The following is a 25,116-nucleotide window of genomic DNA, read 5'->3' as shown; positions in this document are numbered from 1 at the left end:
TCAAAAACAAGATTGTACCAAATTATACACATTAAAGATTCCTGTGACTGGTACGCACTATAATTAAGCACCAGTAAGTTCAAATAGCTGACAAAATTGTTGTTTGCTTGAGCTGCGATTGCCTGTGGCCTGTATTGTTGTGTTTCAGTAGCAGGTTGGTTTTAGCATGCTTTAGTTATTTCATAGCGTAGCATATTGCACATAAACAGATTGACCCATACACAGAATGACCGTAATCTAAATACACAAATGTGACTTCCAAATAAGCAGTGAACTGTGTTGTTCTTATTTATAGTCCAGAATGTAAACACCCAACAACTGGACTCACGCTTCTCATTCATTTCAGACAGTCACAACTCACCGAGACATTTACAGATGATATAATCGATTTCTGCTGAATTTACGTGTAAAATGTTGCACATTCTCCCTTCAACCTTTTCATCACTGAAATTAAAGACAGATTTGTGCTTAATTAAAGCTGTATTTATTTAAGAGCTCTATTTCTTTGAGAGACTAACAACATACAGAGACGAAGAACATACAACAAAATGTACGTCAACATTTTTTTCCCCATAAGTTATTGTTTGCTGCTGCGCGTGTCTCCAGTGTTCAACTCTAGCCACTCAAATGGTATAAGAGTTCAGATTTATTCATTCTTCTCTACAGAAGAAAATATTGGACAAAACTTTGAATACAGACATAAAGAACATGTTGCCCAGAGTTCCTAATATATACATGAAGTCTGTTGGTTTTGCCAACAAGAACTCAAACATTGAAATAGAGGAGAGATGGGAAGTGATACACATGTAAGAGACATTTACTAACACAGAATGCACACACAAACAGTGCTATGCTATAGCTGAAGAAAAGTAAAAATGATGTGTTGGTATCAAACTAATCTCTCTAGATCTTATTTAGTGTTTTTAGTTAAGACATCCTATGATAGTGACAACCTTTATTCCCCCCTCAGTGGCTCGTTTTCTGTTTTGAGTTCATTCTTACATTTTGGTGAGCTGGGATGACCCCTCTTTTTTTTTAAAAAAAACAAAAAAACAATGAATGTCCTAAAGGATTATGTCTCTTAAAAAGTCAACATTTTGAATCTTGAATCAAGTGGGAGAAAAAACTGGAACGAATTAGTTGAAAAATAGGAAAAAGAAATGCAATGTCTTTGGGAAAAAAAGACAAAAACATGTATTGATGAATGTTGAAAATGAGCCATTTAAAAACAAACAAACTGAACTTTGCAGAAAGCTAGAGAGGGAGGAAGAGAGAGAGAGAGAAGTGAAATCACAAAATAAAACTAAAAAAGTTGTTATCATGTTTTGTTTCAATTCACAAACAAATCAGTTAAGGGAACGAAAAACAAAACGAGGGAGTGCATAACACAGCAACAATACACCTGATAAGCTTGTCTGTCCTATTCAATCTCGTTCTTACATTATTAAACAGGGATTCAGTGAACGCTAAGATCGTCCTTACAGTACGTCAGTAAAACCAAACCTTGACATAACCAAACATGTAACAGTGCAAAGCACTGGATTATTTGCATTAATATCATTATATTATGGCTACAATGTTCAAACTAACAGTCTGAGGGCTATTAGGCACATCTTTAACACAAACATATTACACAAGGACCATATTAAAATAAAAACAAAACAAAAATGCAACCACACATTTTTGAAGAACATTTGCATTCTGATGCCTAATAATATTATCATAGTTATTAAAGCTCAGCCTCAAATGCTTTTAATAACTGGTGATACATGGTGTTTTTTTCACACAGGTGTCTAGACTAACTCTGCTTTTCCTTTTCGCATAAAAACTCATGATAACACTTTTTCTTTGCTACTGTTAAATGATTTTAAATACTGAGATCGTTTTTGGGATCAATGTTATGATGGCCATAGTTTTTGTGTTTTGCTCTGAGGGACCAAAGCAGAAATAAGCTGGTTTCTCTTTTATGGCCAACATAATGCCTCCTGTAATATGTCTTTATATGAATGTTTGTATTTAAAGTAAAGCTTTGAAATTTACTGATAGGATTTGCTCCTTCATGTATTAGAAAGACAGACATGAAGTCAGCCACTGTTCTTTCTTGTTTTTATGTAAAGCATTTTTCTCTTGTAAAAGTTAAATTATCATCTGAGATTCTGGACTGGTCAGACAATAAACAAACCTGACACTTTAATCTTAACTTTGAGATTCACACAATTTTTGATTTGCATTTTTAAGTATCTTACATTTTGTTTATTCAAAATAATTGATTCATTTGTTTAGAAAATGATCAGAAGATTAAATCATTTACAAAAAATCCCTCATCAAAACGAAAAAATAATTGACATCATTATTCCAGTCGTGCTGTTAACATTTGTGGTTTGAACACAAACAGACTTCATCTGGTAGAGGCTAAAGAAACAAACAAGAGCTCTGTCATTATTAGCAATGTGATGATAATGTTACTGAGCTAACACAATTACTTGCACCTCTCAATTGAGAAAAGTTTTACAGCTAGTGCAATAAGAACATGATGGCTAAAGCTTGGCTAATTTTTGACGAGAGTGAAACAAGATTTTTTTTTTGAAGGCAGAACAACCATTCCCTTAGTGAACAGTGCATTTAGGTCTACAGTTTCATGTGTAACTTTTTTGACCCATCAACCCCCCTCCCTTAACCACCACACCACCCCTCAACATCAGGAAGAGAGTTTGGAGCTACAGTTTGCTGCTTGGGTCCAGTTATAGAACTGATGTTAAAACCAGAGCCCTTTAGAGAAAACTTGATGGCAACTTGTACAACAGAGGACAAAAAAAAAACAACCTCTCTGATGATGCCAGAGGTACAACAAATGTAAATGAAACAACCCCAGGTAGTCACTAGATTTGTTCAGAAAGTCACCCTTGTAACTATTCGGAAACTTTCTCCACCTTGGAAGCTACATGACACACAACAGAGACTGAAAACAAGGTTCAATCGTTGTGCTTGTGTATACCTTTAACTACACTACTTTACATTACATTGATATTATAGCCCGTCTTTCTGCTGTCATCTACAAGAGGACGACTCCAGAGAACGTTTTGTAGTAGTAACTCATCCTTAACTCAAAATATGACAAATGAATTATAGAACAGGAGATTAACAGTCAAAAAAACAAACCAGACATTGATGTTATTACTGAACTGGAGTATTATGGAGTATTATTTGCAACAAGAAAATAAGACGTCATTCCAGAAACTTTACAGTGCAAAACAATCAGTTAGTATTTTTTGTTTCTGTCAAGGAAAACGACTGTGGGTAAATATTTAAAAACTGGAGTCCTGGCTGCTTTAAAATCCTCTGAGATGTTAGAAACTGTATGGATAAGATGCTTTCATCTCATTAAGTGTCCATTGTTTCAATGTCACAGCTGCTCCTAACAGCCATTTTGTGTCCCACATCACAAGTGATTCTTTAATTCAACTAGGGACATCCAATGGCGCAGGTGAAAGAAACAAATTAACAGTCCTACAAGATCTGGTTTGTCCCTGGTGGCTGGGAGTTGCCTTCATCCCCGCCCTCTGATTGGTGTTTATTAAGGTCACATGGCATGAGAGGGAGGGGTTGTCCTTGCTCAGCCAGCACCGACTCATAAGGCGGCGCTGCTTCCAGAGGGAAGGAGATGGATGCAATGCCTTGATGCTCCTCCTGAGGGAATCCAAGCGGGTAGTGGGAGGGGGAGAACCAGGTGGCGCTGGCTGAGGTCTCTCCATAGTACGGAGAAGGATCCAGACTGTTGAGGTGAGGCTGCTCTTCCTGCTCTGGCCCTCTCTGACAAGGGTCCAATAGGGAGTAAGGGGGTGGGTCATCTGTAGGCATGTAGATTGGGGTGGAACCTGGGCCAACACACTCATCGTAACTATGGACATGAAAACAAACGCCAAATAATTAGCACAGTGGAAAAAAGACAATGAGCCAAACAATTGCAAATACTTTCTGGCATGGACACAAGCACACTTTTTCAAAGTTAAAAACCAAAATAATACTTTTATTCTATTTTTGTTTTCTAAATGAAAACCATACTTTCAAATTGTCAGATTAAGGTGTATTGACATTTACTCGGCAGCCAGGTTATGCTAATGTCAGCACAGTAGCAACCTGGGCGAAAGAATATTGCGAGCTACAAACTCGCACAGGCGCACATTCAGCCATGAGCTTTTTCTTAAATCTCAGAAATACCAACATGATCTTCCACTGCTTAAGTTAAGTTTCAGAGCACTTGAGTTATTAATTCCTCTCAGGACCTAAAGACAATTTCAACCTAAATCTCCAGTGATTCTGTTGTCAAGAACACTGAGATTATCATCAAAGGAAAACTTTAAAAGATCCATCGACAGAGAGTGGAATCAGCAGCTCATCTCAGTGTGCAGCTCTATTGTGCAGCTTCTAGGTGATAATCCCATTGTAATGCATGAATGCTTCATCCAAACAAATCCTCTAACACAATGCATACCACATGTTGTCCAGTTATCTTGATCCCTCCACTTAAAGAGAAACTAAAGTCTGAGAATTATGTTATGTAACATGAAGAATAAAACGGCTAACTTAAAGACATCCCTATTTTGGGTCTTTATTGCAATCGATGAGACACATCATCAGAATCTCTACTGTAAGTAGGCCATACAAATGCACAGCTGTGTTTGTTGAACCTGTTAGTACCTGCCATGTCTTCATTGTTCTTTTACTGTATGATTAATCTGATAAAATATAAGGTCATCATTTTTCCCTCAAACAAAAAGGAAAAAACGACAGGGGGGAGAATGGAGGAGGTTGAGATTATATTAATCACCAATAATATAAGTGAATGTATGTAGGCTCTATAATATAATGCATACAGTATGTGCTATTGTAACTACATGGCTTACTCTTGTTAAAACTCTGAAACCTCTCTATTACTTCAGCTGAGGATCTATTCTGCAATATTCAAGAAATAACTGAAAATACGGCTGCATACAAACCATTTACTGCTCACTTCCTATACAGATTCCTGAAACAGTACATGCTTTCTGCCACTCACTGGTTGTAACTGCACCACCATGAAGTCACATGCTCCATAAGGTCATTGTCATTATCGCCCCAAGTAGTCATCAACAATTTTGCCATGGCTTGTTCTTTCCAAACCAGAAGCTAAAATGCTTTTTGATTTGGCTTTGGTTTTTCATAGGCAAATATTTTTTAACATAGACACTAAATATTAAGCTGGTAATTTTTCACAATCAACATGAGGTCCACCCCAGCAAGAATGCATCAATGCAACAGTCTGTCTGTTTCCATTCTTAAACACTGAGAGCCTCCTTCCTGCTGTTTTGGCAGGGTCCCAAAACACTTCCCTGATGAACTCCCACATCAGCCACAGAGTTCATTTTGTTCGATCTCCTTCCTCCGCCACAAACAGAAAATAAAATTTAAATTGAATATATTAAAATAGAAAACATAGGGCCTGATTTACTAAAGGTTTGCGTGTCTGCAAACTAAATACCACACGCAAAAAATGTGCTGATCTACTGACAGTGTCCGTCTCTCCTCCGAGCAAAACAACACGTATTGTCCATTTAGTATGTTTGCCTTGATGAATATGCAATATGGGGCTTTTCTGCCCCAGCGTGCAAAATACTGGGAGGAGAAAATGCAAAGATGTTAAGTTAGTACATGCATTGCGATTTACCAAACCAGGAAAAAATGTGGTGATTGTGACGGTGTCTAAATTTAACACCTTTGAAAGAAACGTGCTAATGAAGGAGCCCAGGCTGTAGTTAGCAGGAGACATAGGCTCAACAAAAGAAGGCGTAAAGATCTAACTTAAATATTACCACCTATTACCGTGAACGCTTCATACATGTGTTTGAGGATAAAGGAAGCGGCAATCTATTTAACTCAACCAGCACTGTTGTCAGTCTGGTACCACAGCACTGAATGCATCTCTTTTCTTTTTTTTTTATTAATTTTTGCTTTTCTTCCTGTTCACTCTCTCATGTATACTCTGTGATTGTGTGCCTACTTGCCAGCCATTTTAAAGCAGTGTTAGAGATTTTGCATATATGTGTCTGCGCTTTCCAGCAAAAGAGGAGAGCTATTTTAGCCTTGATTTGGAGTCAAGGCGCAGGCGCGACAACAGAACTAAATGAAGCTCAACGGTTAGTTGACGGCTGACAGTCAGCTTGAATGTCATTTACCAGCTAAGTTTTGAACAAGCAATCTGATTGGACAATATTAATTCCATGAGTGCTGATATAAAGAGCAACAGCAGAGGGACAGATACATGCAAATTTTATAAAGACATTTGTCTACAAAGTGACAAGAGTCCAGGAGATAGTTTGTGTTGCACAAACACAATATTCAACATTCAATCAAATATTTTTATTATCTTAAAGTAGTGATCATTAAGTCATACCTCGAATATGGTATCACTTAACAACTTTAAGAATTGATAATAGCAAACATTTCCCTGTAACATCTGAATTTGTACACAACACCCTCATAAACCTTCACTTGTGTGCTAGTGGATTGGAGGCAGATAACATTTTATTCTAATTATTTTATTTGGCTTTGGGGAACTCTGACCTTAAACATTCATGCTGTGGCATGTTGAGGTGAAAATTGGAGGCAGTGTAAGTGTTTGCTTAGGAGAACAAGGGTGTTTTCAGAGGTGTCGTAACACTCTGTAAGTCCCATTCGGTCTCTCAGGAGTTATAAGCTCCCCAGCTCCTCGGTGGCCTTCTGCTGTATGAGTTTCTGAAAGAAAAAAAAAAAAGAAAAGAGCCCACTAGATAATAAATGTGGTGTTTTACACTTTTGTGAGTTCTGCTTTAATGTCCCAGTGTTATCTAGGTGTGCCTGAGTGAAAACAATTTGTCCTTGGAGTTATGCTATTGCTTCTGTTTTTTTTGACCCTCTGTTATTTTGTGAGTACAATATTATAACATTTTTATTGTAAATAAAATATCTTAGTTATTTACTTCAGAATAGCCACAAATTGATTCCCTGCTGTTTTTGTCCGAGAAAATGGTTGACAACCTACCTTTTGCATTGAATACATTTTAATGATTAATTTGGTCAGTTATTAATCCTATTTTTGAGTGATTATTTTTACACAACACTATAAAGGAGAAGGCGCTACATTTAGTTATTAGGGGCAGGGGCACAAAACACAAAAAGGCAATTTCTTCCAAAATTAAATAAATCTACCCTTGGAATGACAACTTTTGTAACACATAATGGAACATTAGAATATATATTTTAAACAAACTCATGACTAAAGGTAGAGTTCAAACAGTGATACATAACAGTCAATTAATTATCAAGCAATGGACTTATAGGGGCTGTTTGTAGAGTTCAGACTGTGTGTCATTAGTCTTCTAGGTGTCAGCTTTATGCTGTAGGTTGCTGCCAATAGGGGCAGAATCAATCACACTGAAGACAGGTGAGGTGGACAACTATAGGGCCTGCAACTGCAGTGTAAGGCCTTGGCACATAAGATGGGAAACCAACAATGCTAATGCAGTCATGTCACCTATTGGCCTGCTCACAGCCTTTCAGTGGTTACATATTATTGGTAAAGATGCATGTGGTTCAAACACAGACTCCTGACAAATAGTGGAAATCATTATTAAATCAAATTAAACAGTTAGATATACTTTGGGCATGTAAATTACTGAAATAGCCGACTATAGCTGAGATTGTGGTTTTATACCAGAACATTTTTTTACATTTACTTCATCAACTTGTTTTGGTGCGCTGCAGTAGTCTTTCCATGGCTTTTGCAAAACATCATACAGGTTTGTTCTGTCCAAATGTAAAGGTTGTGGTTGTGGACACTGGCTCCTTTAAGCTCTCGCCTCTCCAGTGTGTCACACACAATCCTCATTGGATGAAGAGCTGAGCTTTTTAAATAATATGCCGCCAGCTCACCACTGACTCGAACAGAAGGCAATGCAAAGAGGTTGCAGAAAAAAAACAGTTGGCTTTACTCTGAACTGTAAATTTGCAGTGTGGTTTTTGTGGTTGTCATTATTTGTTAAGTTTTTTTATAGGGACGGTGACTCTGTAGACGAGGCCTAAGGGTTTGAGAAAGGTGTTTAGCTCAGCTGCCTGCTTTGTATAATTTGCTGCTCTCTGGTGGGAGGCCTGTATATTATTCAGCCTATATTAGTTTGAAAGAATGAGCCTTTGACTGGCTGTTGGTATAAGTCCAATTACGCCTGTCATAGATGGGGGCATTTTTTGTTGAAATGTTAATGTAAGTAGGATTAAAAGGCCTTAAAAAACAAACAGATTATTTGATGGTAAACTCTACTTATTGTGATTAAATTAAGGAAAATGTTCATGACAGAGAAATAATTCTAAGTCAGATGCAGGTCAGGAGAAAGGGAGGACCTCTGGCAAGTGTTCATAAGCGGGTTGTGACGCTCTACAGAGCTGGAATCTGGACAACTGTAGCTACAGCATGGACCATATGGTCCCTGTGTGTGTGTGTGTGTGTGTGTGTGTGTGTGTGTGTGTGTGTAGGTGTGTGTGAGCTTGTACAAAGCTGACATGTTCCTGCACCACTGTGAAGTATACCTGTGGAGTAGAACCATATAGATGCTGCATTCACAGGTGTGTGTGTATCGTGCCAAAGAGAATCTGATTTGTCAGCATTTAAAGAGTTAGATCGAATTTAGAAGGTGATAAAACTGGAAATGTGTCTCTCCCTTTACTGCATTTCTGTACAGTCAATGTATTCCATTGATCCACTTGCCTCCATGGCTCTTTGTCATGTTTGTGTGTTGTAATGGTTCATTAGAATTGGACAGTAGAGAAAACTGCTCCTGAGATTTGATCATGAAGCATCCATTGCATCCTTGTTTTTTTTGGGTTTTTTTCCTCACTGCGTCTCTCTCTGCTCTTAATCTCTCATTTGTGTTTGTACAACGTGTAAACTCCTTGTTCTTGCTGTTTGGTGTTCACACTTTTTCCTAAATTTGACATATTCTGACTCAGTGATAAAAAGCTGTGATGAGACAGCCTGACTGACCAAACTCTCCCTCCCTTCTTAGTCAACCACACTGACTGTAGTGTCATACAGTATGAAAAAGAAACAATGCTTCCATTAAACCTTACATATCAGTTAAGCTATTGAGACGTATAATAGTTCAGATGGATAAATTGGTTTACTTCCAACTCAGCTTTTTACTCCTTCTCCTTCCTGCTGAGCTTTATTTGTGTGTATTCATCAGACATTACCAGTTTTTAGCCAACAAGTTCTGATTAACCAACAACATGCTATCTGTACAGCACAAAATGTATGCTAAGTTTGATGTCCTTTCCAAGTGGCATAAACTTTTTTAATTTTATTTTGGCTTTAAATGATCTTGAGTAAAATGTCATCATAATTTGAAAGACAGATTATTTAAAAAGCGTCTTTCTGAATTGAGGGAAACATCTTACCATTCCCCCTATTACTTTACAGACATATCAAAGCAATTTGTGTATGGCTGTGTGTGCTTATGTGCATATGTATCAATGTCAGTGTGTGTGCGTGTGTTTGTTTGTTTGGTAAAGCCTGCCCAGCTTCTCCCTGAGAGGAAGCAGAAGCTCTCCGTCTCCACAGGTGAAATGCTGATCCTTGTGTGAGTCTTTCGTCAAGGGTGTGTTTGTGTGCGCGCGTGCGTACGTGCACGTTAGTGTGTGCGTGTCCAAAGTATCGCGCTCACAGTCTCAGTATGTGAGCTGTTGATCTGAGTTCTCTGAGTTTCCCTGGACCATCTGTGGCCCACACACTCACACACTGCAGGGTCATCACATGACTGCAACTACCTGCTAGCCGATGGTGTAAAAAAAAAAACAATGTCTTGCCAGCATCATGGTAAACAAAATGCACCATTTGTATAGTTGTATATCTGCACTTGTCTGTGTGCAGGACCGTGTATGTGTTGGCTGGCGTCCGGCTCACACAAAGGCTGCCCAGAACACAACACCTCGCTGCCAGAGCGCTGACGTATCTGGCGAGCTCTGTTCTCCTTTCTTCTCTTTTCCTTCCTCCTGTTGTTGTTGTGCACTAAATGTTACCCTGTCTCGCATTTCTGCTGCATCAGTTCAAGAGAGGACAAACATTATGAATGGATTCATCAGAGCTCTTGTGGGAGCTGCAATGGCGAAACTGTACATTTTCTTGGCCCGCATTACACCCTGCAGCACCTAAACTCTGCTGCTGACCAGTTGTATCCATCCACAGAAGATTTATCTTTCGTGCTAAAGCACTTTGTCTGTGTTACAAAACAGCACCAAGAACATGACAGGAGCTTTGGTTTTGTCCCCAGACCACAGCTCCAGCGCCACCCTTAATGCCTCAGGTTCAACATGACGGATGTGAACATGCAACAGTAAAGCGTCAGCATGAATTAGGATCCAAGTGAAGCATTTTCAGCACTGGTGAATCCATGGAGGCTTTAAAGAACATGATCTGTGGAGCTAAAAAAACCAAACCAGAGAAACGTCTCGGTGACTAGCGGTTGGATTGGGCCTACTTGTATGGAGGCTTAGATGATCATGAAACTAGGCATAGGTAATCAGTTACAAAATTAACTTTTGTATCCTGTTACGTAAATAGAGCTTTTAATTGTTTGACACAAACAAGTCCAAACATTGAAGTAATGCTTGTATAAAGACAGAAATAAAACCGTCAATTATCTTTTTTTCCCCATAGCAAAGATAATTGAACCTTACTATGGGGGTAAGAAAACACCAAGATGATAGACAAAAAAAAATAACACTTTCTTTTAACAATCAAAACTTTAAATATTTCAAATCCATTCTATTGGTAAATTTAACAAGAGAGTGCCATTTCAGGTTTTGCCTTTAATTTAAATGTCACAGAGGCCTCATCGACTCCTATGAACTGTCTTCCCAGGTAGTAACCGAGGAGAGACGGTTACAGCTGGGCCAGCAGGGGAGTGCAGCTCTGCGTGTGTGCATGTCTGACTATCTGGAGTTCCTGCTGTGCCAAGCTTCCGCTATATGCTGAAACGCAATGTGAATTCACAGACTGGAACACCACTATTATGGCATCGCTGAGTCAATATGAATGTACCAAGATGTAGAGTAGCAGTCTCATGAGGCTTTTTAGAACTAAAAAAGAGACAAGGATGACGGAGTGAGAAAACATCCAAATAGAAATTAACTGAGGGAACAAAGTACAGTAATGATTACGTTGATTGAAAGTCATTAGAAAGTCAGACAATGGATAAAGTGGATTACGATCTCTTTTTGAAATAGAAGCGATACCCTGCATGCTGTCGATGAATTTGGATTCAATGATTGAATGTTTCGAAGGCAGTGAAAGGAGGAGAATGATGAACACACACACACACTGCAGGGGAGGGATGTATGTGAATTATTAAAGTTGCCAATTAGACCAGCTGACATTTAGATCAAAAACACCATGACATTGGCCTTTAGAAAGCTCTTTCTTTCTTTCATTCTCCCCCACACACAACACACACACACACACACACACACACACACACACACACACACAAGATGCACAAACACTCATTCTTGCACCATTACAAAGGGCACCAAACCTAGCAGTACTCCTTAATAAATGAATTACATCAGAGGAAGGGTCAAACCAGCTGTATTGAGAGCAGTGGGGGGGGGGGGGGGGGGGGGGGGGGGGGGGGGGGGGGGGGCTGAACAGTCAGGTGGACTTTTTATTGACATTCAATATAATTGGTAAAAGGAGGAGTGCTCTCCGTCTTTTCAAGAAGTTGGCAAGAATACCCAAGAGTCTAAATATTTAAGCTCAAATGTCACCAGATTGTAGGTTTTTATCCAGCACCAAAAGACCTTAGCAAAATACCAACTTTAACATTACAGTATGTACTTAATGCACAACACATTGAGTCCACCTATATGATTATGCCAGACATCTAAAATGAGATCCTCAGACAACTAACTAGCTTAGCTTTGATCAATCCAAATTTTTCTGCATGCCTAAAGTCTGTTAAGACTTGTGAAACCATCCAAATAATAATTTATGCCCCTTTAATAATCTGGCACTTTACCTCCTGTAGAATAACTTTAACTCTGAAGGTCACTTTATCCTTTTCAATAACACTGCACAGCCACTTTTTATGCTTGCATAAATGTGGGTCTGTCAACTAATGTACTGGTTATTTTGTTGTTTTCTTATGACTTGTTGTTTGGTTTTTGCTTGTCATTGTGGTTATACTTGAATTTGTACACGTGTACCACCAACCTGCCAAGGGACTAAGGAAATTAGCCTATGGCAACAATCAGGCATATTCATATGCTTTTGTTCATTAATATGCACTGTGCCTTTCTTAAATAAATAAATAAATGCATGAACTAATCTGACCCAAACATGTTTGAAATCAATTACAGATGTGATTCAGTGTTTAGAGGCTCTGGACCATCTGGACTTTGTGCACAGTTATGTGCACAAAGGTTTGTGGCATTTTCTGGACCATCATATTTATGATGTTTCTGGCTCTCCCCTATACTGTAATGACACCACACTGTACAACACTGTACAACACTGTAATGACATCAAATCCAAACTGACTGAGATGCAGCTGAGCAGAAGAAACCATGCTACTACTGAAAGCGAATAAAAGACATCACAAACTCAAAAAGACTATTGTTTAGGAGAGCAAAAAGATCAAAGTATTTATATGGATGGCTGATGTTCTGACCACAGGCATACACATCTGTTGGGGGCTCTTGTACTGAAGACATATTAGAAGCAGGAGACCCATGTTTGGCTCCAACTCTTGGCACCTTTTCTCCATATAATTCTCCACTCTCTGCTCCTGATTTTCAACTCTATCCCCTGTCCTGTCTTCTTAAACAGAAGCATTTTATAAGTCTTAAAAAACATCTGTCTGCGATGGACCAACACATCAGATCTGAAGAATTTCAAATCACAGAGCATTTATTCCGTCTTAAAGATCTGATGAAATAACCAGTCCTTATTTTTGTGCAGTCAGAACAACGCTGAAGTCACTCCAAGGAACAAAAATAAATGTCAAACTTCTCCTCTAAACACTGGATCATGTGCATGAGCTTGTGGTGAATCAAAAAGGTCAAACACCAGAGCCAAACACTTACCGTGGAGGAGAGTCGGGGTACAGGTTGTTGACCTGGGAAAGCGTCTCTCTGAATGAATCGAAGTCCAAACCAGGTGGAAAATCTTCTAAACAGGTGGATCTCAGTTCTCCTACTGAACCACCATAAGAAAAACCATCCAGACCTGCAGACGCAGAGACATGATGCCAATGTGTGAATTGGACTTTGTCATTAAGGGACATCCAGTAGAACTGCAATAATTGAGGCAACACAGTCTTTAAAGTATTTTCTAAATTTATTGAGTAAAGCTTTTCCTTTTTCAGAAAACATTATTCCAGCCTGAAACATGATAATGAATGCTACAAAGAGCCAATATGATTGAAGAAAGGAACGAGATAGAGTTTTTACTCTAAATACTGATGTATTTACATTGTCTGAGAAAAACCATGTTGAAAGCCAGTTATGTGCACAAAGGTTTGTGGCATTTTAAAACGGAAAGAAAAACATTGGGAGGATTTCCATAGTTAACTTAGCCCCCATGTGTGAACTGTTTTTTTAAATTAAAGTAGCCTAAAGAGTGTTATGGCTTCACTTTTCCCACTTTAAAAAGACTTTATGATAACCTGTTGACTTTTTTTATTAATAGTGTTATTCTTTTTATGCTATTCTTGCAACTTCAGATGCAATGTCAATCTTGGAACAAATGGGTATTGCAACAATCCAATGTAAATTGTAACAGAGGTGGTCTAACAGTCCAAAGTTTGGCTGCAGACTGACCGTAGCTCGCTCGCAGGTGTGGGTTACGGAGTCTACTATCTTTTCGCAGGCTGCCAACGATGATGGTGATGCAGGAGAGGAAGAGGACCAGACCTATAACGATCCCCGCCACCACCAGCGGAGACACCAGGAGAGATGCCTCCCCTCCTGACTCCCTCTCACTCCGGCAGTCTGGGTACTCCCCATGGCTCTGGTTGGAGCTCACTGCAGGGAAACAGACACAGGTGGAGGTCAGAACTGTGTGTGTGTGTGTGTGTGCTGGTATGTTTGGATGTGTGTGAATATTCACGTTTATTTTAAAATGTTCTGAAACTGATTTAAAAGATAATTTTGTGACAAATATTCATGTACAAAATATTGCCCTATAAAATGGCCTAAAATGGATATTATGAAGGCATCATGTTTTTCTAAACCTAAGCCTCAATGACATTGACTGAATGCTCTGTTGAGCTTTTGTTTATCCAAATTTTTCTTTGCATTCCTTGCTTCAATTGTACCCTTACAATAATGGAGGTACATTTATGACTTCCCGTCTGTCTGTCTGTCTGTCTGTCTGTCTGTCTGTCTGTCTGTCTGTCTGTCTGTCTGTCTGTCTGTCTGTCTGTCTGTCTGTCTGTCTGTCTGTCTGTCTGTCTGTCTGTCTGTCTGTCTGTCTGTCTGTCTGTCTGTCTGTCTGTCTGTCAGGCCTTAAGACAGTAGTGAACCAGTGGGTCATGTTACATAACTGCAGTCTTGCCCTAAACACACTGTGTCATCGAGAACGTGACAGATCACTATAGCTGAAGCGCACACACGCACGCACACATACACACACACTTCTGTTCACTCAGATATCATCACTAGATTAGTACACAATCCTGTTTCTCTTTATTTCGGTTTCAACGTCCCTTCCATGTGTTTCGCTCGGCTTGTTGACTCTCCTCCATCTGCTTCTCTTTAAATCTCACTGTCAGTCTGTTACTCTAGATTTGTTGGTCTGCTTTTACAGCACAGCCGAGACAGGACAGAAGAGAAGGGTACAATCTGTTTTTTTTCTTTGTTGCTGGAACCATCGTGTTGCGTTTCTGGTCTTCATACCTCGATGTTATATGTGACACAAATCTGAAACAAATTCTTCAAAAATATCAGGAAGACAAAGCTGCATGTGGTCTTAATTTAAGATGATAGAGTGACGTCTTTGACCACCAATAAAAATCATGCCAAACAACTCAGATGAAAAAAATGTAATGAAGTAAGCTATTTCACAAACTCTTACATACATGACAGGATCCTTTGTGCTACAGAAGTGGAATGAATGTAGTACAATATGGAAATAACATTTGTCATTTTTGGCCATTATTTTAGGATGAATTTATTTTAATCACTAACTGACCCAGAGGCAGAATACATTCCTTTGGTTGGCAAAATGTTTTCTTTTCCTTTGTTTCTCGCTCTGTCAAATGCAGCTCAAAATATACTGCAGGAAAAACAACTACAATCACAAGATGATTTACACTCACAATATTGTTTTCAATCTGCTCTCTGCGCTTTTCTGTTGGTCATTTGTCGAATTTTTCCCTGCAAGATGTCTGTGCCTGATTCTGTTGTCAACAGTTATTTGGTTTGACAAGATTCCCTAAAAAAAAAAAAAAATGTTATCTTGCTGCAAATGATTCCCAACAGAGCTCTGTCCTCCAATAGCGTCTCCTCTCTTGCACATTCAGTTGTCTCATCTGTCTCCCTCCTAACATGATTTTCTCTTTATTTCGCTTCTCATCTCTTCCTCCTAAACCCAATTTTCTCTTGTTCTCTTCAGAGAGCAAACACACGTAGATTTAAATTCACATTAACTTCACTTCTTTTCTAAACTGTAACTCAGAGGCTAGGCCTGGGCGTTAAAACAATAACAATAATTATCGCGATATATTTATTCTCAATATACTGCAAATGTAAAAACTTTCACTCAGGAGCAAAACTCAGCCTTTAAATTTGAAATAAATAATGGTTTCATAGTTATTGTGATAATTTTCAATATTGACTGATATGGACTTTTTTGTCATCGTGATGCTATTTTGTCATGTCATATCGCCCAGCCCATCTGAGACACACATTCAAGGAACAGAAGAACTGATGATGATCTTAGTCTACTCATCAAAAGCTTTTTTTGTCTGCACGAATGGCTCTTGGAAAAGGACTGCTGGTCCGTTCACCACTGTTGGTCTGAGCTGAAATATCACACATTTTTAATCGATTTTTATTAGATATTTAACAGATATTCAATGAATACAGAATAGGTTTACAGTCTTTAAAACTACTGGATGGATTGCCATGAAATGTATAACGCTAAAATGTCACATGCCCATCACTTTGCCTGAACAATTATCAGCGAAACCAGTAGTCTTCCATCTTCCAGCCAACCAGATGTGTTAAACTATAATAACAAATATTATAGAAATATTTGGTCCCTGTCTTCTAAAAATATTGTCTATACTGTATATTACTTTATTGTTTGCCTAATACCGATATACAATTAATTTATAATGCATTAATGTTCAGAGACAACTTTTTTGGAAGCGTAAAAGAACCTGCAGGAATTTAACTAAAGAGAACTCATATTTGTATTCCTGAGTCCTGCCTGTGTTTAATGAATGAGATTTGTGTGTAATTTTTAAATGTTCCAAACTTGATACTCTGACAAAAATAAAACATATCAGTCTGTTATTGTGAGACACACAAAGGCTGAAAAGCACACTCAGGACCTATAGACATGCAATTATTGTATATGGTCAGAGTAAGGGAGCTGCAGATGATGGACTAGCGTCCTGAGGAGTTTGAGGTTTTGCTCAGTTCTTCACTCAAGGGCACTTCAGCAGTATGGGAGGAGTAAACTGACACTTCTAATCTACAGCAACCAGTCTCAAGCAACAATAGCACTTTGGTTAAGGTTGTTCTAAACAAGTCCACGACCTTTCCCAAACCAAGTGTTGTGACTGTGTTACCCATAAAAGAAAGATCAAAGGGGACCTTTTATGCTTGTACTTAAAATGTCTGATGTTCATGATAAACATGACTGAAATTGTTCAAACTGTCATCAGCTCCAGGGAAACCACTCACTAAATCTTCTTATTTTTTTTATTGATTTTTTTCTGACCTCTCTTGGTGTCAAGTTCCAGGCGGTGCTCATGAGTGTCATAAGTTCTGCTGGGTGATGCCTCTGTTGCACCTTGGCAGATTTCCTTAATAAAGCTGGCTGAGATAGCAAGAGAGGGGGAGATTGTAATAAATGGTGATAGTGTTTTATCTCAAAACCCAGAGGGGACTGGACCCAGCTGCACAGAAAAAAGAAGAGAAATTCTGTTTGCATGTATGTATGTCGTTGACTGACTGTGGGTTGTATTAGTGTCTTGAATTATTATCCCTACATACACATAAATCAGTTTAAATGAACAGAAGGAGCAGGTTATCAAGGAACCTTTAAACCTTGAGACATTCACAGCTCACAAATGTCATAAATCTTTGGACTAAAGTATCACACCCTATTTGTCAGTGTGTTGCATCACCATGTTTTTGGGGCAAACGTTCAATGACCAGAACTTTCGGTGTTCCCAACATCTTGGCAAGCCTGATTTATTTTTTTCAAGGACAAATGTGATAAAAGCTGAGAAGAGACAACGGCAACATTTTAGCTGAGATGCATCATTTTACATCATTGCCTAAAAAATGTAGGTGAGCTTCTTTGAATTAAATCAACATTTTCTCGAAAAATCATGTGAATTTTCTATAACACAAAAAATCTTCTGCACTTGCATGCAGCTTTATCCTGATACCGGAAAAACCTTTCTCCCCTTGTTTGTCAGGAAATAACTGTCTTGCTCAAAAGTCCTTCAGCTTGGCTTGTGCTTGCAGGCTTTTTTTTTTTTTTACATGAGAAGCACACTTGGTTACAGCTGTATAAGAAAGCACTGTATATGGTTTATGCTCATATATAATGAAAGGGCAACAGAGGTAATTCACTTTGACAGCTTGTCACTTAGGCTTACTGTTGCACAAGCACCCACCTCCTTCAGTGTTACAGTGGTTTTACAAAAAGCTAGTCCATATAGTCCTGATGTGTTTACACACATGAACACCGGTGATAGTTACAGCATTTAATCCTGCATGAGGGTCAGGTTTTTTGTATTTCCTGCTTTTATGTTTCACACAGTTCTGAGAGTTTGTTGTTGAAGAATGAACTACTGCACTATGTCGCCATTCTCAAGAGGAAACAACTCTAAGCAATGCAAGTTCATGCAAAATGCAATGAGGGAAACTGCAACCCCAAACATCAAACTATATACCTGAAGGTTTTGAAATCATCCTGTACCTTTTACTCAAAAAGAAAAATAGATGGTGAGTAAATAATAATAGAGGTTTTCGTTATTCCTCAATACAAAATGGCTTGTACTTCCTTAATGTTCATATGCTGGCAACAATCTGAAGGATTAAACTATATCCTTAAACACTATATATTTAAGGATTTGTTTTCCACTCCAAAACGAACAGACTGGCTGCCCTGAAAATTATATAAAAAAAAAATATTTATTTTTTAAAAGGACAGAACGGAGAGCACCTTCAACATAGACGTGTGCAAATTTTAAAGACCGACCACTGATTTCAAATTTTAAAGTCACCTCCCCCCCAACACACACGCACACACACACACACACCTACACACACCTACACACACACACACACACACACACACACACACACACACACACACACACACACACACACACACACACACACACACACACACACACACACAAACACAAACAAGAATAAACCTTATTATAGCTCTTTAGTGCTGACAAATACAGCTACCAGTAATACATAACCACTACTCAAGATTACGTCTGCATATGATTGCAATATTTTGAGTCAGTTTATGTTGAGCAGTTATAGTTTAATTTAAATGATTACAATGTTTAAGCAATCAAAAACGATGTTTTTTTTAAATGACAAAACCACTTAAGTTCTTCTATACTGATGAGTTTGGCCAGCATCCAATGCACCAAACTTGAGTGGAGAGGCTGAATTTTAATGCAGTGCTATTGGTAGAAGCATGCAGCCATTTGTAACAAAAATGTTACGTATAATGTAATGAAATCACAATGTGTTCCAAAATAGCTTTGCCAGTGCAACATATCACAATGTTTAATAGGTGTTGTCTTCAGTCTAAGTTAAAGCTTAGGGGAGTACAGGACAAAAATATTTTGTAAAGGTAAACTGCCTTTACAAGGTTCACATTACATAATTTACATATTAAGCAATACTATAGTTCTGTTGGGCAGTGTCATGGCCAAAAATGTATATCCATAATTTAGAAGAAAGAAATGCTTATTCTGATTTTGTGTCCAAGAAAAACTTGTATATGCGTAAGTGCATGTTTGTGCGCGTTTGTGTCCGTCCATTCAGATAAGGGAGTCACTAGCAGTCATTTATTTTTGGGTGTCACAAGCTATAAAGGTTAAGAGCCTGTGATATTGACTGCTGCTGTGTACCCTGCTTCACTTTGTTCATTAGCTGTATACATTATACAGAAGCATCAAGCAGCCACTCAGATTTCCTCTGACAGCTTGTCATTATGAGTTACAACCTGCTTCCCTTCAATATGAAGTATACCATACAGCGCTGGGTGACTGTACATCAAGGCAGCGAGAGTTCCTTCAGGCAGGACGTTCAATAAAGGACGCCAACAAACTCAACTCCAGCTAACAGCTGTATCATGGTTGATCATCAGTGAAGCCTTAAAGAGCAATCGTTTTGTTTCTTTCTAGAGTTTTCTACATTAAAATAATTCAAATGTTATACTTACTTACAGTATTTTTTTTCAATATTCCCATATTTTTAAGCATAGGTTTAACTTAGAAGAGCCTACCATGGGGTCGCCGGTGGCGCAGCGGCAGTGCGCGCGACCCCATGTATTGAGGCTCAGTCCTCGCGAGCGGGCGGCCCGGGCTCGCGTCCGGCCTGTGTGCCTATTTCCCGCATGTCTCTCCCCGCTCTCTCTCCCCCTTTCCGACTCTATCCACTGTCCTCCCTCTCAAATAAAGGCAAAAAGGCCAAAAATAAAACTTAAAAAAAAAAAAAAAAAGAAGAGCCTACCATGAGTAAGCTGGCCATTGCAATCATCATTGACTCGGCAAACTACCTTTCGCTGCTATCTATGTGCTACGAGCATGCTAGCTTTAGCTTGCCGTGCGCACAAGAAGATAGCTCAGCTGTCAGGATTTAGGGAGAGTTCAACCAATGAAACAAAACTATTTTATAAACAAAGTTGCTGAATTTCCCTCGGGATCAATAAAGTATCTCTCTATCTCTCTCTCTATCTCTCTATCTCTCTCTCTCTCTCTCTCTCTCTCTCTATCTCTCTATCTCTCTATCTCTCTATCTATCTCTATCTATCTATCTCTATCTAGCTTTATTTAACTTCAGTAAAACCAATATGCAAAGATAGTTTTCTAGAAAGAAAGCCAGTAATATATGCTGTAATCATACTTTAACAGACAGGAACAGCCATTAAAAGAATCCATTGTATTAATCTGTTATCTTCGACTCTCTTTGCCACAATTATGTTCCTTATTTTGAACTCTCATTGTTCCAACTCTCTCTATATTTCTTCAGGTTCTGCTTCCACTGGTGAATATTTAGAGTAACACAACAAACCACGATAGCACTTCTTATTTATTTATTTTTAAGGCAGACAGCTGGACTGATATCCATCCACACATACTCACACATACATACAAACATGAATCTCCCCGGAGACTTCAGCTTCTTCAAGGTCAAGATACTCTTCAGGCTCTGTTTTACACCCGGTTAGTCATTAATAAGGATCTGCTCTGTAAGAACTACATAACATAAACATGTAAGCAAGAACATAAAGCTCAAATACTTTATGCATAATGAATGCAGAGAAAAAGAGAGGGAAGAAATATTGGAGGTTTGATTCATTAAGAACTAAATATAGAAAAATGACAATAATATATGTTAGGGGTGGCCAACCCGTGCATGCGGCTCTTTGCCTGATTTCGTGCAGCTCCTCAGTTCCTATTCCCTCAGTGTTCTTTTTTGTGTTTGTGTTTAACATTGCCTGTGTGTGTCAGCGGTCCGTCAGTGCCCCGCATTATGCAGTACTTAGCCGCCACTCTCGTAAATCACTGTGCTAACACAGCAAGCAATGAGGTCCGTCTCTGGAGTGTGCCACTGTGCCTAACTCTGTTTCAAATACACTGAATACTACAGGAAATCAGACAAGCAAACATACAGATCATCCGGTCAATTTCCAAATAAAACACAAGGTAGGCCTACAGAAAAAGGATTTTCACACATTTTGCTTGTGTGGAGTGGACGCTATTGTAAATCACATAACCCCAATCAATTGTTGCCTCAAACTCTTGTCCTTATAGCAGTGATTAAGAATTGTAAACTACATTGTTATTAGATAGAGATAGATAGATACTTTATTGATACAGAGGGAAATTCAAGATTCAATTATGATTGCTAATATGTAGATTCCTTCTGATATTTGTCTTTTTTTATTACTTACAAAACTGTATTTACAGTAAAATACAACGGATCCAAGAAAACCAGGCCTGAATTTCAGACTGACCTTTCACATGTCGTTCATCCCTCTGTCTTCTGATTTATACTATTGTCACTGTCATCATGGTATATGTGAATATAAACTGCAAATCAATGTTTTAAATGTTTTATGTAAATAATTGTTTAAAAAGATCGGGAAGAAACTCCAATTGGTTTCAGGTGGAAAGCAACAGTCAATGAAATAAATGCTGTGACAAAGACAACGAAACCTGGTAACTAAAAAAAGATAAACGATGGAAGATATAGTAACTTCAGTATCTCACCATCACAACACTGTTTTCTGATCTAAACATGCCGTGGCAGCTTACGTGTGTTTTGTGTGTGTGGGCTGGAGGGCTGAGCAGGATCTGATTCACCGACCTTCAGTAACCTCATTATTGTTTCTCTCGTTCTCGATCTATTCAGTTCTGCTTGTGTCTTTTCTGATATGGGCCTGTGAAGGAGTTGCTGTTGCATAGGAACAACAAATGATTTTTATTCCTAATATTGAATTAAAATCCTAATATCTTTATTATGTCCCTCAAGGGATAGCAGATGTAAATGAGCTCTAAACAAATTCTTGTTAAACGCAATCAAATGGTAACATTTGTGTTTAATATTGTATTTGGTCCCTTTTGCTATTAAAAATAAACCAAAAATTAGAATGCATGTAACTCCAAAAAACAGTGGTCAGAGTTTTTAAAAGTTACAAAGAAACAGCAAAAATGCAAACAAAATAAGAAGCAATACATCGTCATGAGGCGGTTGACTTTGTTTAAGTCCATCTGCATATCAATCCATCGGTATCTGTTTTAGAAAGCGTTTCTCTGAGAGTTCAAACCAACACTAAAACACTAATTAGCTAATGGACAACATTTATCACATTTGACACTGGAGGCTAATTAAGCCGCTTACACATAACAATCACTTGCAATGCAGTTAGAGCAGCAGACTCATTAGAATGCATCAACATCAGTGTAAGTGTCGGACCACACAGCTGGAGTCTTAAGCCAATCAGGCAGAGTGATATCGACAACAACCCTGACTGAGCAAGCAGTCAAACGGCAAAGTGCAGTCAGAGAACAACACAAGCGCTGAGAAAACAGATGTAAGTTCAATGGTTTTTTTTATAGAAACAAAAGTTTTTTTTGGGGGGGGGATTTGGACTTCTTGGATTCTTGTTAAACCCTGTTCTTAAGTGTATGACCTCATACAGCTCAAAGGGATGTTTCACATAAAGTTATTTTACACGAGTTTACTGTTTGAAAGATACAAAATTATCCAGATTGATGTGATTTCATAAAACTAACAAAGGTGGATTTGTGATATTCTGCCTAGCGTAATCTAGGAGCGTAATCTGTATAACTACCACTCAACAAGATTTGAATTATTAATGTATGATTATGTATTCTCAATTGTAACCACAATCAACTGCTTCAAAATGTCATTGGTGCCCAGGGGCTTCGATAGCCTAGCTGTTATTCCTAGCCAAGCACAATTCCTATCTGTCTTTAGCTGTCCTATCAATAAAGACAAAAGGCTCCCCAAAAACCTTTTATTTTCTTTGAATTAGAATGTGTCCTTATTTACAGGAATCTCATCATTTCATAGCAATACATTTCTTTATCATTTTGATAAAGATGCACTTTGTTAACTTTGTTTTACTGCATATTTGTGGGAAGTTGGCACTGAAGTCTCTGAATTCCCAATGGAACCGTTTCCTGTTTTATTTGTCTTGTTTTAAACCTCCACCAGCTGCACTTGACCTGAGCTTGGTTTGCACCACACTGCACAAACTCAGTCATTAACCTCTCAGCTGGTGTTTTATAGGCTCACTGCAATATTATACTCAATTGTTTGAAATTACAACTGAAAGAAGGGATTTGTTCTGGATCAGAGGTTCTAAAGATGGCATGGAGCAGGGAGAGCGCTTCTTTCACTTGACCTTTTTTAGGTACATAAGGTCTCACTTTTATAATGACGCCTTTGTGTGCTAGTTGAACTAAATAAGAAAACTGCTTAATTTTCATGTCACCAAAATTCATCAAATAGCTAAAGAATGTATTTTCAGGCCTGTGTGTATATTTGTATTGTCAGTGCTCATTCTCTATTTTGTTTGTTCATCATCAGGCGCTGCAGGAAGAGCTCCAAACCCTAAATACAGCATAACATTTTCCTCTATTTTAGACATATAAGTAGTCTATCCACTTAGTTTATCCCTTTCAGAAAGACTGTAAACTTCACTGTTTTTTTTAACATGAAGAACTGGAGACTGTGTCTTTAATTAGAGGGAGGGAGTTACTTTACAGTCATGGTTTTCTGTATTATCGTTACAATTCCTGCATCATAGATGTGGACATAACCAAATATCACAGTTTGAAAGGCTGTATTGATTTAAACATCAAGGTCTTAGAAATATCACAGTGACGTTTTTTTGATGGAGATTATTTGTATTCCAGACAGCAAATCCTCTATTTACCTGAGAATGAAATACACATTTTAATGTATTTTTAGGTAAGGTTTCATTAAGCTTTAGTAGGTTGTCTAGTCACATATTCAATGTCTGTATTTGGAGAGGATGGAGTTGTGGCTTTGACATTAAGTGACAGGTATTAACTCCTCACGAGAAAATCTTGGTACAGTACGGTCTAAGGACAACAGGGGCCTGAGAGAGAACATCGCTCTCTGGCACGCACATCCTCCTGTTTGTCCTCCCCTCTGTCTTTCACTGCTGTCTTAATCTTCCTCTTCCTTACCTCCCTCTGATCCTTCCTGTTGTTGTATCGAACACATGCCAGGAGCGCTTTGTTTTCTGTCTTAATAGTAATGCAGAGAGAGAGAGAGAGAGAGAGAGAGAGAGAGAGAAAGAGAAAGAGGAAGCCCTGAACTCATCCTTGAGGAACTCCAATTCTCTAACAAAAACTTTATTCAAACGTCTTTTAGACATGCATGTAAAGATGATGAATCCAGAGTATTACATGAAACATGAAAAACTACGTACAAGAGAGGACAAAATACTTTGTCCGGTTGACTTCAAAGTTTTTAGAAATGTTTCAGTTCATAAAATTGCTACATGCACGAGAGAGTGAGAGAGAGATAGAAAGAGAGAGAACATGAGAGGATCTCATGGCTCAGTGCAACATATTGCGTCATTCTGTGGGAAACACTGCGTTAATTAAGGGTGTAACAGGAAGTGTATTCCTCTCAAACTGTCACGGTTTGGACAGCACAGTTCACTGCACGCAGTCATACAACTAATACAGGAGAAAAATGCATTCACAAACAACATTATCCACTCTCTAATCAAGGTGGCTGTCATGATTGTAACTGTTAGCCGACCACTATATACAACAAAGAAGACTACAAAACACGAGAAGAAAAGCAATATAGCATGATGACTATAGAGGCTCCTTTAATTCAACTTTGTGGGGAAATCTTGAGAAAAAGAAAACATGTTTAAAAAGCCTCTGACATTGCTGCAGCTAGTTTCATACATTTCAACAACTGTGCGTGCACATGGAGAAGTAGAGGACCCCATCTCCACTGCCTGTTATAGAAAGACCAAAATCTTGTTTTAATGTCACATAATCCAGTTGAAGTTCCCTGCCTTTTACTGTCAAGACGAGC

At 38.4% G+C, this 25,116-nt stretch overlaps 1 protein-coding gene across 1 annotated transcript in view; it reads right to left on the bottom strand.

The window, feature by feature from the left end:
- Positions 1–633: 633 nt before the first annotated feature.
- bean1 (brain expressed, associated with NEDD4, 1) overlaps positions 634–25,116 on the bottom strand; it is a 40,885-nt gene continuing 16,402 nt past the window's right edge. Inside the window, exons 3-5 of the mRNA XM_079362877.1 lie at positions 13,885–14,088; positions 13,150–13,291; positions 634–3,898 (exon numbers count right to left, since the gene is read on the bottom strand). Coding sequence (XP_079219003.1) covers positions 3,508–3,898; positions 13,150–13,291; positions 13,885–14,088 — 737 coding nt within the window. The 3' untranslated portion in view covers positions 634–3,507. The remainder of the gene's footprint in view (positions 3,899–13,149; positions 13,292–13,884; positions 14,089–25,116) is intronic.

The sequence above is a fragment of the Symphodus melops genome (assembly GCF_947650265.1).
Source record: "Symphodus melops genome assembly, chromosome: 15".
Taxonomy (NCBI): Eukaryota; Metazoa; Chordata; class Actinopteri; order Labriformes; family Labridae; genus Symphodus; species Symphodus melops.
Note: the sequence above shows the minus strand (reverse complement) of the source record. Positions and strands in the feature narration are given on the sequence as shown.